This window comes from Apteryx mantelli, chromosome 27, assembly GCF_036417845.1.
Source record: "Apteryx mantelli isolate bAptMan1 chromosome 27, bAptMan1.hap1, whole genome shotgun sequence".
NCBI lineage: Eukaryota > Metazoa > Chordata > Aves > Apterygiformes > Apterygidae > Apteryx > Apteryx mantelli.
The window spans coordinates 8,154,699-8,169,654 of record NC_090004.1 but is presented as its reverse complement, the minus strand read 5'-3'; the positions used below and the strand labels follow the sequence as shown (position 1 = coordinate 8,169,654).

The following is a 14,956-nucleotide window of genomic DNA, read 5'->3' as shown; positions in this document are numbered from 1 at the left end:
ACTTTGCTGGGATATGGCAGAAGAGCGGAGGCAGAATAAACCTTCTGAGCAGCCATTACCACGTCCTTGCCCAGGCCCAAGGTGGAAGTAATAAGCCTGTCCCGCTCTCCATCCTGCTGGGCTTGCTTGCAAAACGCTGGTATTTTCCTGAAAGCATCATCTTGGTGTGACTTTCTTCAATAAAAATTGCCTAAGGCTTGGAAATGGCACCAGCTTATTACAGCCTAGATTTTGGAGGAGGACACAGTGCGCATCTTTGTTTAATTTTTTTTCTGTGTTACCGAAGGAACAATGAGGAAAAAAGCGAAGTGCCTGCGCTGCCTGTCTGGCCGCGGGGTTGCGTTCAGCAGCTCCTCTTCCCTGCCATCCCGGGGAGCAGCCATGGCAGCAGAGTGCAGGCTCCCTTCCTCCTAATTAGCGCGGATCTCCCCTGGGCACAGAAGTACAATGCTGATGTGCAAATCTGATTCTCAGGTGTTCACGGGGATTTCATTTCCTTTCCTTTAATTACTTTTCCAAAAGAAAAGCAATAGGCAAACCATTAAAGCTGCTAAAATACCATTTTCAAGGTGAGATCAATTCATTTAATAGACAAAACAAAGCAGCAAGTGGCCTAAAACGAGCAAAGAACTGCGCAGTGGACAGCTTACACCAACCGCTGCCACTTCACGGGTGCTCTGCTCTAATCTGCCGCCAGGCAATGCCGGCTGAGGCCACCAGGCCCTCTCCGGGTCTGACCCCTCCTTGGGATAACTCTGGGTCCACATTCTGCTAAAGGGCGTCTCGCCTGCAGATTTACAGGAAAAAGCAATTCCCTTTCCAGAGCAGAGCCGGCTTCAGACACCCGCGCCGTGCCTTGCTGGCAGCTACGGATGAAGTGCCGAGTCCTGTAACCTTTGGGCATGGAGACGGGCTTCGAGTACGGCAGCGAATGCCAGCTGGGAACGCAGAGAGGGAGTTTTCAATTAGCCATGCAGCGAGCAGCCCCAGGTGCACAGATGACTCTTCCAGTTAAGGCTGGGGAATTAATCAAGCGGCGCTCACGGCGGTGGCAGCGGCTGCCCTGCTCGGAGGGCGCGGATGCGGTGAGGCTCCCCGCGACCGAGGGGTTCGGCAGCCCCATCCCCCTTTCTTACGCTTTGTTTTTCCTTCTCTTTAAAATAAATTGCTGCCGTGCTTTCACACCACAGTGGTAGTTCTTTGCTTTGTGTAAAAAATCTCAAGGTCAGCACTGCACTCTCCTTGTGGATTTGTTTTGGTGTCAAACACAGAATGAAGAAAATGTTATTTCAAAAAAGCCCAGTGCCCCCTTCAGTCTCGGCTGCAGCCCAGCAGAGCCCTGCGCAGGGAGGAGGTGGGGACGGGGCAGAGCGAAGAGCCCTCCTTTTCGCAAGAACTGAGCAGGAAATGAGCTCTGCGGCTTCGTTGTTTTCTTCAAAATATTGAAAAATAAAATTTTCCACTTAACATTTGACAGGACATATTGAAACCCTTAAAACATTCCCAAGCCAAGAAAAAAAGTTACATTATTCCATTTGGATTTTGTGACAACTCTAAAGTAGTAATTACCAAAAAAGTTTAGAGTCTAAACTGTGTCAAAATCACCCTATTGTGCAAAATTCTCCAGTTTTGAAAAACCAGCCTTTCCCAAAGACTGAAAGATGTCTTTCTTCTTTCCCTCTCCTGGTTCGTTCAGCAGCAGAAGCCTCCTGGGCAAGACGAGGTGGATCCAGGTGCTTTTTTGATACACGGAAAAGAAAACGATAGCTCAGAACATTAGCGCTTGAGGAAGAGTTCGGCTCCGTAGGCCGAGATCGATAAAGCAAAACCGCAGAGCGTAAAAGCTTCCTCCGCCGGTGAGGTTTTCCTGAGCGTATCGGGCTGCTGCGCGCCTGCCAAGTCTCTCCTCCACGCAGCGCCCGAACAGGGACGCTGATTTGCAACACTGAACTGATGGGAAATTCATACCTGAATTTCTACTTTCTCTTCTGAAAGCTACTCGCTTTCAGAAATCCCACAGAAACTCCCCTGTGTCTTTTTGCAGTACAGTGCACCAAAGACTGCAGGAGAGCTGCGTGTTGGTAAAATAACAGAAAAATGTGGCAAGCGTTTGGGTACCATGTGAATCTAAATGTTTATGTACAACCACAGCCCCTATCTGTCAAACTAATACTCCTCAGGCGTGCTGGAGACCGGCACTAGCTGTATTTATTACGCGTGTGTGTCGCAGAAAGCCCATAGGAAGGAGCCAAACCTTGATGCATATTCTGTGCAGTCATTCAGCCTTTGTGTTTGATCTCCATCAATTCAGAGATTTCACAATTCCCACTATTATTTTTTAAAAAGCTTCTTGTCAACTCTAGGGGGATTTTAAAGTATTGATGTCAAATCTCTGTTGATATTAGGTTTCTGTCAATAGTTAATCTGAAATAACAAAATGGCAAACTACAAACAAATCCCGGGCGGATTCTGCATTATGTATAATAGCTTATGTTTGTTGAGCTTTAGGATTGAACTCCTGATCCTTCTACCTCCTGGATGTTCCAGGGATTACAGCAGTATTAACTAAACATAATTACATGTAGTTTGACTATCTGACTCACATGCTTCTCTTAATGCACTTTTTTTTTCTTTCCTTTTTCAATATTTAAAACTGATTAATTCAGTCTTAAGTTCCATGTATTTCATTTTCTTAAAGCAACTTTAACCTAGTAGAGGTCTCTTAGATTCCTGCTTTTTTTCCATGCACAGTAATAATCTTTTGACATTGCAGCTGTTCTGCGATTGAAGGGAGACAAGGAGGATTGCCTGAAATATTTAGAGCCTTTCACAAAGTTCATGGAAACCCTTTTAGAATTTATGAAATTTTTTTGCCAGGCAGCATTCCTCATTACAAAGTCTCTTTCTGAGGATGCAGTAAAACCAAGTTCTCTCCTTGGACTGCTGAAGAGGTTGGAGTATCTTAAAAATAGGAATAAATAAATTATTGGAAGCTCCTGGCTCCCCAGTGGGTCTGAGCTGTCTGCTGCAGGTTTCTCAGTCCCATCTCCCAGCATGAACCCTAAGATGGATTATCTGTTCCCATTACCATGGGGGTTTTGTTTTTCCTCGCTGCCAGGCTGGCTGAAGGGCCACCCTGCTCTGCTCGTTGGCAGCAGTCCCACGTGCCTGCAGCTTTGGTGGCGTATCATCTCCCTGTCACAGGCCTTTAGCTAGTCCTGCCTCCAAAGTTTGTCTCAAGCCTCCTCGATCCTGCTGAGATCATGTTAACAGGCCTACAGCTCCCCAGATGACTTCTCTTAAATAGAAACATGTTTTGCTATTTCTGGGTCAGTAGACTTCTTCAAAGTCTAAAAATGCATTAAAATTGACAGCCTGAGAAAAAAAGAGCACCTCAAAGAGACGAGGAGCATAGCTGTGTGTGCCCGAGCCCACGCCTGAGCAGGTCTTCACACCTCAGTGGCTCTGTGCACCTGCCTCGGAGGAGGCACAGCTGCCTCCGGTAGACGACTTCAGTATATCTCTAAGTGGGACAACGACAATAAAGGCAATTGCATAGTTGCCCAGTGAAGGAAAGCGCTTGCAGCTCCCCGCTCTTCGTGCCTGCCTCTTCTGCCTTTCCGTGGCGCCTGCTGACCTTCGCAGCAGTGCCCCGACCCGCTGCACAGGCAGGAGTACTCCAACCCTCTTGGCCTCCGTACGGGACCAGGACTGACTTGTTTCTGCTCCGGATAGAGCAAACCAAGAGTTCAATCAACAACGCCCTAAACTGCAGCTCAGGGTGCACTTAATCACATCTACTGGAGATGCTGGGGCCGAGGCCCTTTAAGGAAAATTCATTAAAAAGTGAGTCTATGCCTCTGTGCAGAAGATAGAAATGGTCCATACCAGCGATGCGCAAAGCTGGTCAAATTGTTTTTAATTCTTCCCATCAAAACAAAAGAATTAAAATGAAAGAAAACGGCCTCGTATTTTTGCTTGTTTACTTTTGTTCTGTTTTGCTCTTACCCAGAGTTGACTCTTCAGCACATTTTGATTGTTTGTACTCCACAAAACCATTACAAATTGTTCATTCAGCTCCTAAATGGTAGTTATCATGGTTGTCTTTCATGCACCTGTATCCTTCTGAGAGCAGCATAAGGGTTGGTTATTACACACATGCAGGTAGAGCGACCTGCAACTGAAGGGTTAACGCAAATCTTCTATTCAGCTGATACAAGATGATAATTTCAGCTTTGCTTCCATTTTCTGCAGATGAGGGAAGCAACTCTATTTTTCCAGGCCAGTAGGATGCTGAGAGCGACTGAATAATGTGAGCCAGGTGTTGATTCATTTGCTTGCTTGCTTCATTCCAGGTCGGAGTGTGGAGTCCTTCGGATGGCTTGAACATCACGGAAATTTCCAAGGGACGAGGGCCTAACGTCACCGACTCGCTGAGCAACAGATCTCTAATTGTCACCACTGTCCTGGTAGGAGACTGCAGGCCTCTCTTTTCCATCTACGCGTCAGCCGCTGGGACACGTGATTCCCTGACAATTTGCAGCCCGCCCTTCCAGATTAGCGAGTCCCTTGGAAAGCCGAAGGAGGGCACGGAGGAGGGCCTGCCCGCCGCTCTGCCCCGGGGCGACACGGTGCCGCATCCTCCGTGGCCGGCCACGCTCCCCCTGCCGCCGGGCCGGGCTCAGCTCTCCCGTTTCTCCTTGCTCGGGGCGGGTTGTGCGCGCTGAGCTCCAAAAAAGCTCCCAACTCGCCCAGGGCCGGCAGCGTGCAGGTGTCTGGCTCGTCAGCAGCAACGGGCACCGTCGGCTGGTCGGCACCTCCGCCTCAGACAGGAATATCCTTGTCGCAGGGGAAAACGCCAAGAACAGCCAGAGACCTTAGCCTGGCTGTGACGATCGTGTTTCTTTCCCCCTCTCAAGTACATATTTGATAAACTAGCTAAAAGTAATGCAGTTATCCAGCACACCACGGGTACTTAACTGCTCTCCTCCGCTTCCAGCTGTCACACTGCATTTTGTTCCCACGTTCACTATTGGATTTGATGGCAGGCATCAGATCAGAATGAATTTTTATTTAACATCTAATGAATTATGACTAGTGGCATTGGTTTCTATATGGCTGCATTACACGGCACAGGCTTGTGGCATACCTGCAGGAAGCAACAAAAAATATCAGCACTTAGCTCACCTACAATTGGGGCTGAACCGTGTTTTTGCCTGTGTAAAATTTCTGGCCCTTTTATATTCCATATTTTCAGGGAGCCTAAAGGTAGGGATAGGAAAGAACTGCCAGCCTGGGGGTGCGCTCCCCAGAGCAGAGCCCTGTGATCCCTTATTGCATGCCTCCTTGCCATCCTAAAAGGATGCGTCTTTATACAGAGCAGGGGTTTGTATTATAGAAGGAATTGCAAGACTGTGAGGTCCATCCTCTAGCTTCTCACTGCTCAGAAGAAAAGAGAGTAAGGAAATGCTTGATGCAGGACGTAGGAAAGGTTGGAAGCAAAGGGCTTGCTCCACGCAGTAAAGGGTTGGTGAAAAGGAAGCAGACAGAATGCCGGTGCAATACAGATGCTGCTGCTCTCCTTACAAATTAGCCACCCTATCTAACAAAAAAAAAAAAAAAGGCAACTCAGAACTTCCCCTTCATCACGTAATGTTTGCTCACTGAAACATTTTGTTCAGGTTCCTCTCTGACAGTCGGGTACAGGCCGCTCTCCTTGGCTAAGCTTTGCAACACGCTGCTTTTGTGTCCCAACACGCACGGGAGACTGAGAAAGAAAGTTCCCTTCCCCGTCTGAAAGTTTCACGCTGCGCTGCTCCCACGGGACGGAGATGGGTCATGCTTACGGGGGAGCGGCGCAGGTGCGGTATCCAGTGCAATATGCATTAGCAGAATCAGTGGCAGCAACGGTTCCCCGCTGGCTACGGTTATTCAAATGAATTGTCACATCAGGAGTTACTGCAGAAGCATTAGAGAAACGACAGAGCAAAAGGCGCTTTAACAATTCAACGAGCATCAGATGGTGAAACTGCCTCTGTTCAGACTCTTGCAGTAGCCCTCGCGCAGGCACACTACACATACAGTTTGCTTTCCTTTTTATTCTCTTGCGTTTAAGCATTTTTGGTGTGTTCAAAATGCTTATGAAGAGGAAGTTTAAGTAGCCTTTTCTAACAGACCAAACAGAGAGACCCGCCATGCCACATTTAGTTCATTTTGGCAAGGTAAACTGCCAGTCCCTGTACGTGGGGGATGCAAATTTTTAGAGCAACATGAATAACACATCACATCAATCCACTCTCAGGTGGAGGCTCAGGATCAGCTGCAAGGGAATTGCTCAACCCGTACTGCAGCCTGACAAAGCTCCCCAGAAGTTGTGTAAGGACTCACCTTGCGCCGTCTCTAATCAGAACTGCGCGCGGTACTTGGGGAAACCTGCTGCGAGGGGATGGCTGGCGCCGGCGCTGCCGCAGAGGAGCCTCGCGAGACGGCAGCAGAGCTGCTCGGACAGAGGCAGCAGCAGATCGTGCAGGGTGAAGCCGAGGGGCACCACGTACGTCCAGGAGCAGAGCACTGGTGAGAACTGTATGGCGAGGACTGAGGGAAATCAGAAAAGATGCATCCTGCCAGGCATAAGATACATGGCTGGAGCTGTGGAAATGCCGAGGTCTAGACTAACGCGATTGCTGTACCTCAAGAGTAAGGTATAATGCAAAATGAGGGAGCCAGAAGGAGACCTATCAGCCATCTGCCCTTGACATGCTTCCTTCAGGCAGTATTTTCATCTCTTACCCCACGAGCACATATAAATTATAGAATGTACAACTGTGATATCAGTTCCCGTTAATTGTGTGATTCCTTGGGCCTGCACACACGCAACGGGGTCTCTACCCAGAAACCACATCTGTCCTACAATTCTGTTGCCTGCCAAGAGTAAGAAATGTGCTTAGACCCAAGTTTTGCAATAACTGCATTTTCATATACTGGATTCTAAAAAATAAAATACAACCCTAAACTTTATTTGCATTTGCAACTTCCCTTTGTGCCTTTGCATTGGTGTAAATGATTGCAGAAAAGCCATAGGAGGAACCTTTGAAAGAAAAAGCATGAAAGGTTATTTTCCCCCCTTTTGCACATATTGCAGTGACTTGTTGGAAGAGAAATATTACCCCAGCAGCCAGTGCCACTCTCCCCAAGCAATATGGGAACTGTGAAGTTATGAAATTGAGGGCACCTTCACTGAGAAATCGATTAGCAAACCGAGAGAGCTTGTGAATTGGATGTCTGGCCATTTTCAGTAATAAATTGTGAAATAGTCCGTGAATAAGTGGTTCACAGAGTTCAGAATTACCCCCTAGGAAACGTCTGAGACCTGGAGATACATTACTGAAGCTTGTGGCGTCCTAATGTTCAGTGCTTCAGCTGTTAAATATGCATGTAATCCCTACAGCGCTTCCCAAAATTAATAGTGCTTTATGGCTGCTCTAGAACTGGTGTATTTATATCAAAATCCATAGATTCAGCTGATTCACAAACAAAGCACTAACTCCAGATAAGAAAGCTGAGGAGGAGGCCAGAGAGAGCAGGATTTAACTGAGCCGTGTGCGCCAAACTCAACTCTATAGGCATGCTCTTAGCGGTTTTGCTCTGCAGTTCTGCAGACGTGGCCGTGTGCGCTCCCGCTCGTACCCTCCCGACGCGGCCACGAGGCCACGCAGGCACCTCCTGCCGCTGCCTGCCCCCCGCGCGGGAGGCAGCGCTTTCCCCACGGCAGCGGTGGGGCTCACGCGGCCTTGCAGAGAGGGACGCCCGGCGCCTGCCGTAGTCCCGGTGCAACGGGGTACCTCGCTCACGTTCTAACCGGGATCCCAGATCTCCCGTCCCGCGACTGCCGCCCCCCTTGCCCCCATGCGATGCCGCGGGAGCGCTAGCAGCCCAGCCGGCTCCCCAGGGCAACCTGCGAGCCTTCTGCCACAACCCCATTTTCATACACCAGCCACCCCTTAGGCAAGGACTGGAGCCTTGAGGGTGCTTTTAATTTGAGCCATTTATTAGCTGCTGTTGATCTCTCGCCCTCCTCTTGCCTTCTAGCTTTTGTCTGCTGCCTACCATGTTTTGCCATTTCCATCTGTCCTCTACATGTTTTCTCCCTCGGGCTTCCCTACGGTGTCCCTTGCCCTCAGTCCTCACCGACCGCCCCCGCCTGACACCTCGCGGAAGGACGGTGATGGCTGTTATGTGTTTGCAACTGCACATGCGCCTGCTGGCTTCAGCTGAAGAGGCAGGAAGCCACAGGGCAAAGCCTACTGTAAAGTACTGTGTTAGTTATTATTTGGCATGTGGCAGTGCTTGGGACAACTGCGATTAAAGACGCACCCCTGACCTTCCCCACTGAAGCTGTACCAGACCTATGGGAGAGGCTGCTATAGCTCAGAGGACGCCTGCAGTGACAGCATGTTCAACGAGCTCTTCTCCTTCAGACCTTCTCTGGGCAGCACTAGGGTCCCTCTCCCATCCCCTGCCTCAGCCATTCTCATGTCCCATCAACTAGCGGGGGGAAAAGAGAAAAATGACCTAAACTCAGGGAACGTGTTGAGCTGACCACCAGCCAAGCATGGTTCCTTCACCTTGTATGTAATCCACCAGCCTCTTCCTTGCTGCCATTGCAGTGAGTGCAAATTCAACTGCACCACAGTGTGGGTCAGCTGCATTTCTGCTGTGCAGGAGCTGCAGTTGAATTTGTCCTCCCCTGCCCCTCTTACTGTTTCTCAACGCTCTTCATTTTCAGAGCATGAAATGGTTATTTTTCTCCCTGAAATCCCACCAAATGGAAAACAGTTGGCTGCTCAGAAGAGACAAAATTAAATTTTGTGGGGTAAACAAGGTTGCTAATTAGCTGATGCGCTGTGTAAAGTTAATTTATTCCAAACATGTCACAATGCCAACGCTGCCTGAAGAGTCCAGTCTTGTTGCTCAGGTCTACCTGCCGAGCAGCCCTGCCTCTGGTGCTTTGCTGTGAAAATGGGACTGGCGGCCGGCCCGTAACCGTGACTCTTTGCTTTCCGGTGTCCAGGAAGAGCCCTTCGTCATGTTCCGCAAGTCAGACACGGCCCTGTTTGGGAACGACCGCTTTGAGGGTTACTGCATCGACCTTCTGAAGGAACTGGCCATCATCCTGGGCTTCACCTATGAGATCCGGCTGGTGGAGGACGGGAAATACGGCGCGCAGGATGACAAGGGGCAGTGGAACGGCATGGTCAAGGAGCTCATTGACCACGTAAGTGAGGCACATCCGCACATGCATGCAGCTGGGGTGGCTTTCTGCCCGGGGTGGGACTGCTCTCTGGCTCATGATACCTGCAATAAGCTCATATCCGCTCTGCTTGAGCCCTTGTGGGCTATGTTGCTTGGTACATAAGAGGCGTATCCCTGTCACCAGCGTGATTTCCGACTCCTCCAAATATTCATTTGGAGTCTTCTGAGAATGGACATTTTCATAGTACAAAAATAGGCTCTGCAGCTTCACCCACGGACCGTCCCTGCTGTGCTGCTGTCCCCGCCACGGCAACGGGGCACAGGCTGGGCACGCAGGCAAGCGAGACGGGGCTGCTCCAAGGCCCGGCTGCTACGAGCCGGCAGCTGGGTCTCCTGCTGGGGAGCAGCCTGTCTGCTCGCACCCCGCGGAAGCTGCCGCGCTGCTCCCACGAACGTGGGCTGGGTACAGCGTCAAGGGGGCTCCGGGACACCAGGCAGGTCCCAGGCCCAGCTCAGCTGGATCCAGGTGACATTGCCAGGGAACGCTCTGGCTGACAAGTGATGCTGGTCTGCATGTTTAGATACAGACACCCAAATTTGTGTGTCCACTGTGCTTGCTGTGAGACCCTGGAGTCCAGGAGATCTCCTCTACCCATCTAAATAAACAGGACCTTGTCCCTGATGTGGTGGAAGAAGCTTTGTACCGAATATTTGAGCAATGCCGTTACTGGGAAATCTTTACTTTTTTTTTCCCCCTGAATTTTTTCTGTATTATATAAAGTCATTGGATGATATAATGGGAAGGATATCAGAGAATAATGGTCCACTACAGGATGTATGTGCACTACTAGTTGTCAAGACGGCCCTAGGATGTATCAAGAAAGGTGTTTTCTATGAAACTAGGGGTTTATGGCCATTGTACAAGGCATTGGTGAGATCTGCATTAAACCTGGAGAAAAGAAGGACTCCTGCGAAAATCAGGGAAAGGAAAATCAGCCACACACACACTTGGAGGAAACTCAGGAGGAGGCTTGCTTAGCTTAGCAAAATGAACGCTTTCTATAAACACATCCAAAGACACACGAAAGAGAACAAGGAGATTTTTAGGCTACAGAAGAACATTGCGCTCAGTATGAACTGGGCATGGAAGAACTAGTGCTGGAAGTCACAAGGTAGCTGCTCAGCCAGCGCTTGGTTGAACTGAGGCCTAGTCACAAAGCTAACGTAGGTCTGGTCTCTTTTTCCATCGGAATAAGAGATCTTTTATGAGAGTCCACCAAAGCCCCTGCCCTCTGCCCAAGCACAACGACCAGCACAACCACAACGACCTGCCATCACCCACCAGCTGGGGAGGAGAGGCAAGGAGCTCGCTCAGCCCACTTAGTCTTTGATTATACCTCCAAGCTTTCGCACACGTGTTTTCTATGCAGTGTTCCTGTCACTCATAACGGATGACAGTTATGCTTGAGAAACTGCTTGATAATTTGAAAGTCTCAGCTGATCAGTTCCTGGGGAAAAATACTGCAGTGCACGTGAGCAATCACCGTTCTGACGTGTTCAGAACAAGAACCTTCTTCAGCCTGAGAGAGGGTGGCCGCATCCTCCCAAACCTCTCGTGCCCCCAGTCCAGCACCTGGGTGTGCTGCAGGCAGGTGAACGGACAGGGGATGGATTGAGGGACAGGACCGGAAACCCTCGCAGTGCAAGTATTCGATAGGAAACAAGACAGGCAGTTCTCCGAAAGCTCCTCATCCACCTCCCACGTTACCAGGTTGGTTCTCACCTTCCAGCCACCCCTCCCCACCAGCAGCACCTCAGCAGGATCGCGCACGGCGGCACGATGAAGGGATACGGGGGGGACTTGTAGGGAAAGTTTCCTTGAGGGAAACCCAAAGCTCCTGCTGCCCCAGGCCTCTTCCCCAACTGCTGAGGGATGCAGACTCCCTCCCGTTTTTGCCCACCCCGGTGAGACCCAGATCCCTATTCCCCCTCCGCTTAGCAAATCCTGCTACTTCACTCCCCGTACAGACTATTCAGGAGAACAACGCGTGGTTGCGTCTCCTTAAATTTCGCACAGCCATTTAGGCTAGTTTGGAGAGTGATGCTCCATTAATAATCACAAATTACTGTGTAATGCACAGCTTGGCCATTAACCTTATTTTCCTGGCTTTTAATCCACCAACACTTGTACGGGAAAGCGCAAAGCGCCCGAGTTCACAGCTTGGCTCTAGCGAGCAACGATTTTGGTGGGATTTGGGAGAAACGCTGCTCCAGTCTGCCCGGAGTGCGCCACAGCCAGCGAACCCCGCGCCGAGCCTGAGTCCAGCAACGTGCCAGCGCGGGCAGCTGGGAGCAGCTCGGCTCCGCGGTCTAGTCCTGAACCCCAGTGGCATCACCGCCTTAACGGCGTGCTCTCCCAGTTTATAGCCCACCCTTCAGTGAAATGAGAGCACGAGCAGGTGCACAGGGGACAGTTTAATATGTTTTTTTAAGAATGCAGCTTATTTTCTAAAATATCCTGAGACATGGAGCTCACACCCCCTCCACACAGCAGCTGTGCTCTTCCTTCCACGGCCATTTATAAAAGCCTATTAAACACTAGTGAAACTCTGGTGGCAGCTTTACCCTCGCAGCCGCCAACAAGTCGCATCATCTGAACCCTCCGCTCACGGCCAGAGATTGCCGAGTTTCCTAATGAGATATTTCGCCTCCAGCACATCCTGTGATCCCAGAAGCCCACTTAAGGAGGTGAGGAAAGCTGACGCTTTTGTGAATCCCTTATTCCCAGAAAAAGTCATCAGGACAAAATTTATCTACCATCTCACACATCGCAGGTAGCAGTATAAGCAGTCCTGGAGTTGAAATTTCTCTCTCCTCCTCCTCAACACCCTGTTCAAGTGGTGCAGCCTTCGGACCACCTCTCAAGCTCCTGGCTGCACTTTGAAAACATTGCCTAAGCAGAAACGAGACAAAAGCGACCCACGTCCACAGCAGCTGCGATGCTCCCACAGCTCATGTGAGCAGAATGCAGTTGCTGGGTGAGTCACGTCAGCAAACGAGCTTCCCTGCGACTGCAGAAGGAGCACTGGCTTGCAGGGAGACTGCGGAGCTGCGGCCCGAGATCTAGGCTGCGTTTCCACATTTGGCTTGTCTGCCCTAAATGACATTGGACAAGTTGCTTCTGTGCAATACTTCTTCCATCTGTAAAATGCAGATGCTAATGATTATGTCCCTTATAGGGACAAAGCGATGCTTGATCTGTTTGTGAAGTGCGCTGCAATCCTTGGATGGCTTGCCCTGGAGAAGTGGGAGGCATGGCAAGGGCACGCAAGGACAGGCCTTGGGTGGAACAAGACACTCTCACGAGGGAATATGCCACAGGCGGCGCAAATCTGCCTTTGCATTTTTGCTTCCAGAGAAGTCCACACAGCTTGAACTACAGACTTTGGTAGCTTCTTACACAACTGCCATGCTAAGTTAGACAACTGACACTCAAGCTTCGCAGCAGAAGGTGGTGGTGTTGTGCCCCACTGAGTGATGGATCTGACACACATATACACAGACACAGAACAGCCTGCGTACTTCAACATCAAGCTCTGAGACCCTGGATCCCCTCAGTCAATGCCGAAAGCCAAGTTTATGGCTCTTACCACAGAGTATCTGCAATGTAGACAAAGCCTAAAAGGTCCCTAAAGAAGTAAATAGCTCCAAAGCAAGAAAAGAGATATAGGGAATAGAAGCTAGACTGTCGCTAGTCTGAACCATGTCACTTCCAATGTCCAGCAAGACGTTATAGGGCTCTCAGGAAGTTTTCGGCACTTCCCAAGGCTGTGGTCAGCTAAAAGAGCCAGGCTGAGAAAAAGTTACAGGGAACAACCTCATTAAGCAGCAGTCTAAATTCAGGGTCAACCTGCACTACAGTATTTTTTAGCTACCTGTTAAAAAGGCTAACTAACACACAACAACAGGAAAGGACAGCATCCCCCTCCCTTTTTTTTGCAAGTTTTGCTGTAGCATCAGATTTGAACTCGGCGTTCTAACAGGTGTGGTTCGGTGCCTGTCTGGGAGTGATTTATAGCCATTGCCCAAACCCCATACGAAGCCATTATTTTTTTTATCCTCATGTCATTGCTTTTTATAGCAGTGTTTATGTAAAGCATTAAAAAGTGAAACTGCAACCAGATGGAGCCGTTCCTCAGCAGCAAAGCATCATCAAAGCATGTGGGGAAAGGAACATCAACTGATTGGTACTGCGCAATGGGAAAGTTCAAACTTATCTCACACCTAGTAGGAAAAGTGTTGAAGACAGCACTCAAACAAAGTTGTAGTGAGGAAAACAGGGCTGCCCACACCAGGAGTTTGATGTCTGGACTGCCTTTCCTCCATATTCATTGTGTTCTCTCATAAAAGAATTGGGATCATTCGGGTGAAAGCATAATGCAAATACCCACGCCAGGATTAAATCTAAGCAGTCTAAAAGTCTGTGCATTGCTGAAGACCCGCTTAGTTCACGTGCATTTGAGGCTGGGGCTCACGTATCTACTGCAGTGCACGACCTTTGGTGGGCCGAGTTGATGTGTAGGCTTGGTCCCGCATCCCGTGTACAGGAAAGGATGTTCCTGAAGTGAAATAAGAGGCTAAAACGGTGACTGTCAGCACGTGGAAGGGCTGAGAGCTGTGGGAGCTGTGCGTGCTGCATACCAGTAACAGACTGATCTCAGGCTGAGATTCAGGGAAAAGGAGACAGGCAAAGCAAGGGACAGTGCATTATTCGGGATGGCCTTCTACTGGGGTCGTGAAATACGTCCAGAGAGGGAGCTGGGTGTAGGTCCCAGTCGGGGCAGCCCGGGAAGGTAGATAATTACAGTGTTTCTGGGATTATGGTGCCTCTCGGGCAAAGGTGCAAATCACAGGGAGTGCGACAGAGGACGGGCTGTTCACCCAGCCAGCTCTCGCTGCTCCTTTTGGAGTCGTGCATCCTCCTCCTTCCACTGTCCTTTCTTATCCAGACATGCAGCCCACAGGCAGTAACGCCGTAGGCTATGATCCTTTGTTAAAACTGCTTTGTTTCTAGTCTGGCCGTAAGCATAAACAGGAAAAGCAACAGCAGTCAGAGCAATTCACAGCATGACCCTGTCTTCCAAGTCCCTCGCAGCAGGTCTGGCAAGGATAGCCTTGTGCTGCGAGATGCAACACGGCACGTCCTGCCCCACTGCCTTTCATGTGCTGCTCTTCCTTCATCACAGAAAATCCCTGTTTCGGTGGGGTTCAGTCCATTCCCAGGAGGACAGGACTCTCTTATCACCGCAACTGGTTGCTTATCATGCTCCTGACAGGCCACTTCTGCAGAGGAACCTAAATCAGAACAGGCCATGAAAGCTCAACTCTCTCCAACCATTAGCATTTCGGGCAGGTGTGGGGCACCCAGGTGATATAGGGAAGCTCCTGTGCCATGCATCCACAATAAACAGGGAACTGGCAACTGTCAAATCTCTTCCTTTCATCAGTAGTGAACTGCTACTGCTGTTTATTCATAGAAATTATTATTGATACAAGTAAAACTACTTTGTGCATTGTGGCCCAGCCATTCTTATTTATAAATACTAGTTGTCTGGCAAAATGATGTCTACAAATCTCTCCTACTGTTTGTGGGCAGAATCACATAAAACCAGCAAAATGAGTTGTTCTGGAAATTTTGCACAAA

General features: G+C 49.6%; 1 protein-coding gene across 1 annotated transcript in view; it reads left to right on the top strand.

Moving 5' to 3' along the window:
* Positions 1-14,956, top strand: part of GRIK3 (glutamate ionotropic receptor kainate type subunit 3) — a 127,077-nt gene that overhangs the window by 85,598 nt on the left and 26,523 nt on the right. Inside the window, exons 9-10 of the mRNA XM_067311619.1 lie at positions 4,356-4,469; positions 9,071-9,274. Coding sequence (XP_067167720.1) covers positions 4,356-4,469; positions 9,071-9,274 — 318 coding nt within the window. The remainder of the gene's footprint in view (positions 1-4,355; positions 4,470-9,070; positions 9,275-14,956) is intronic.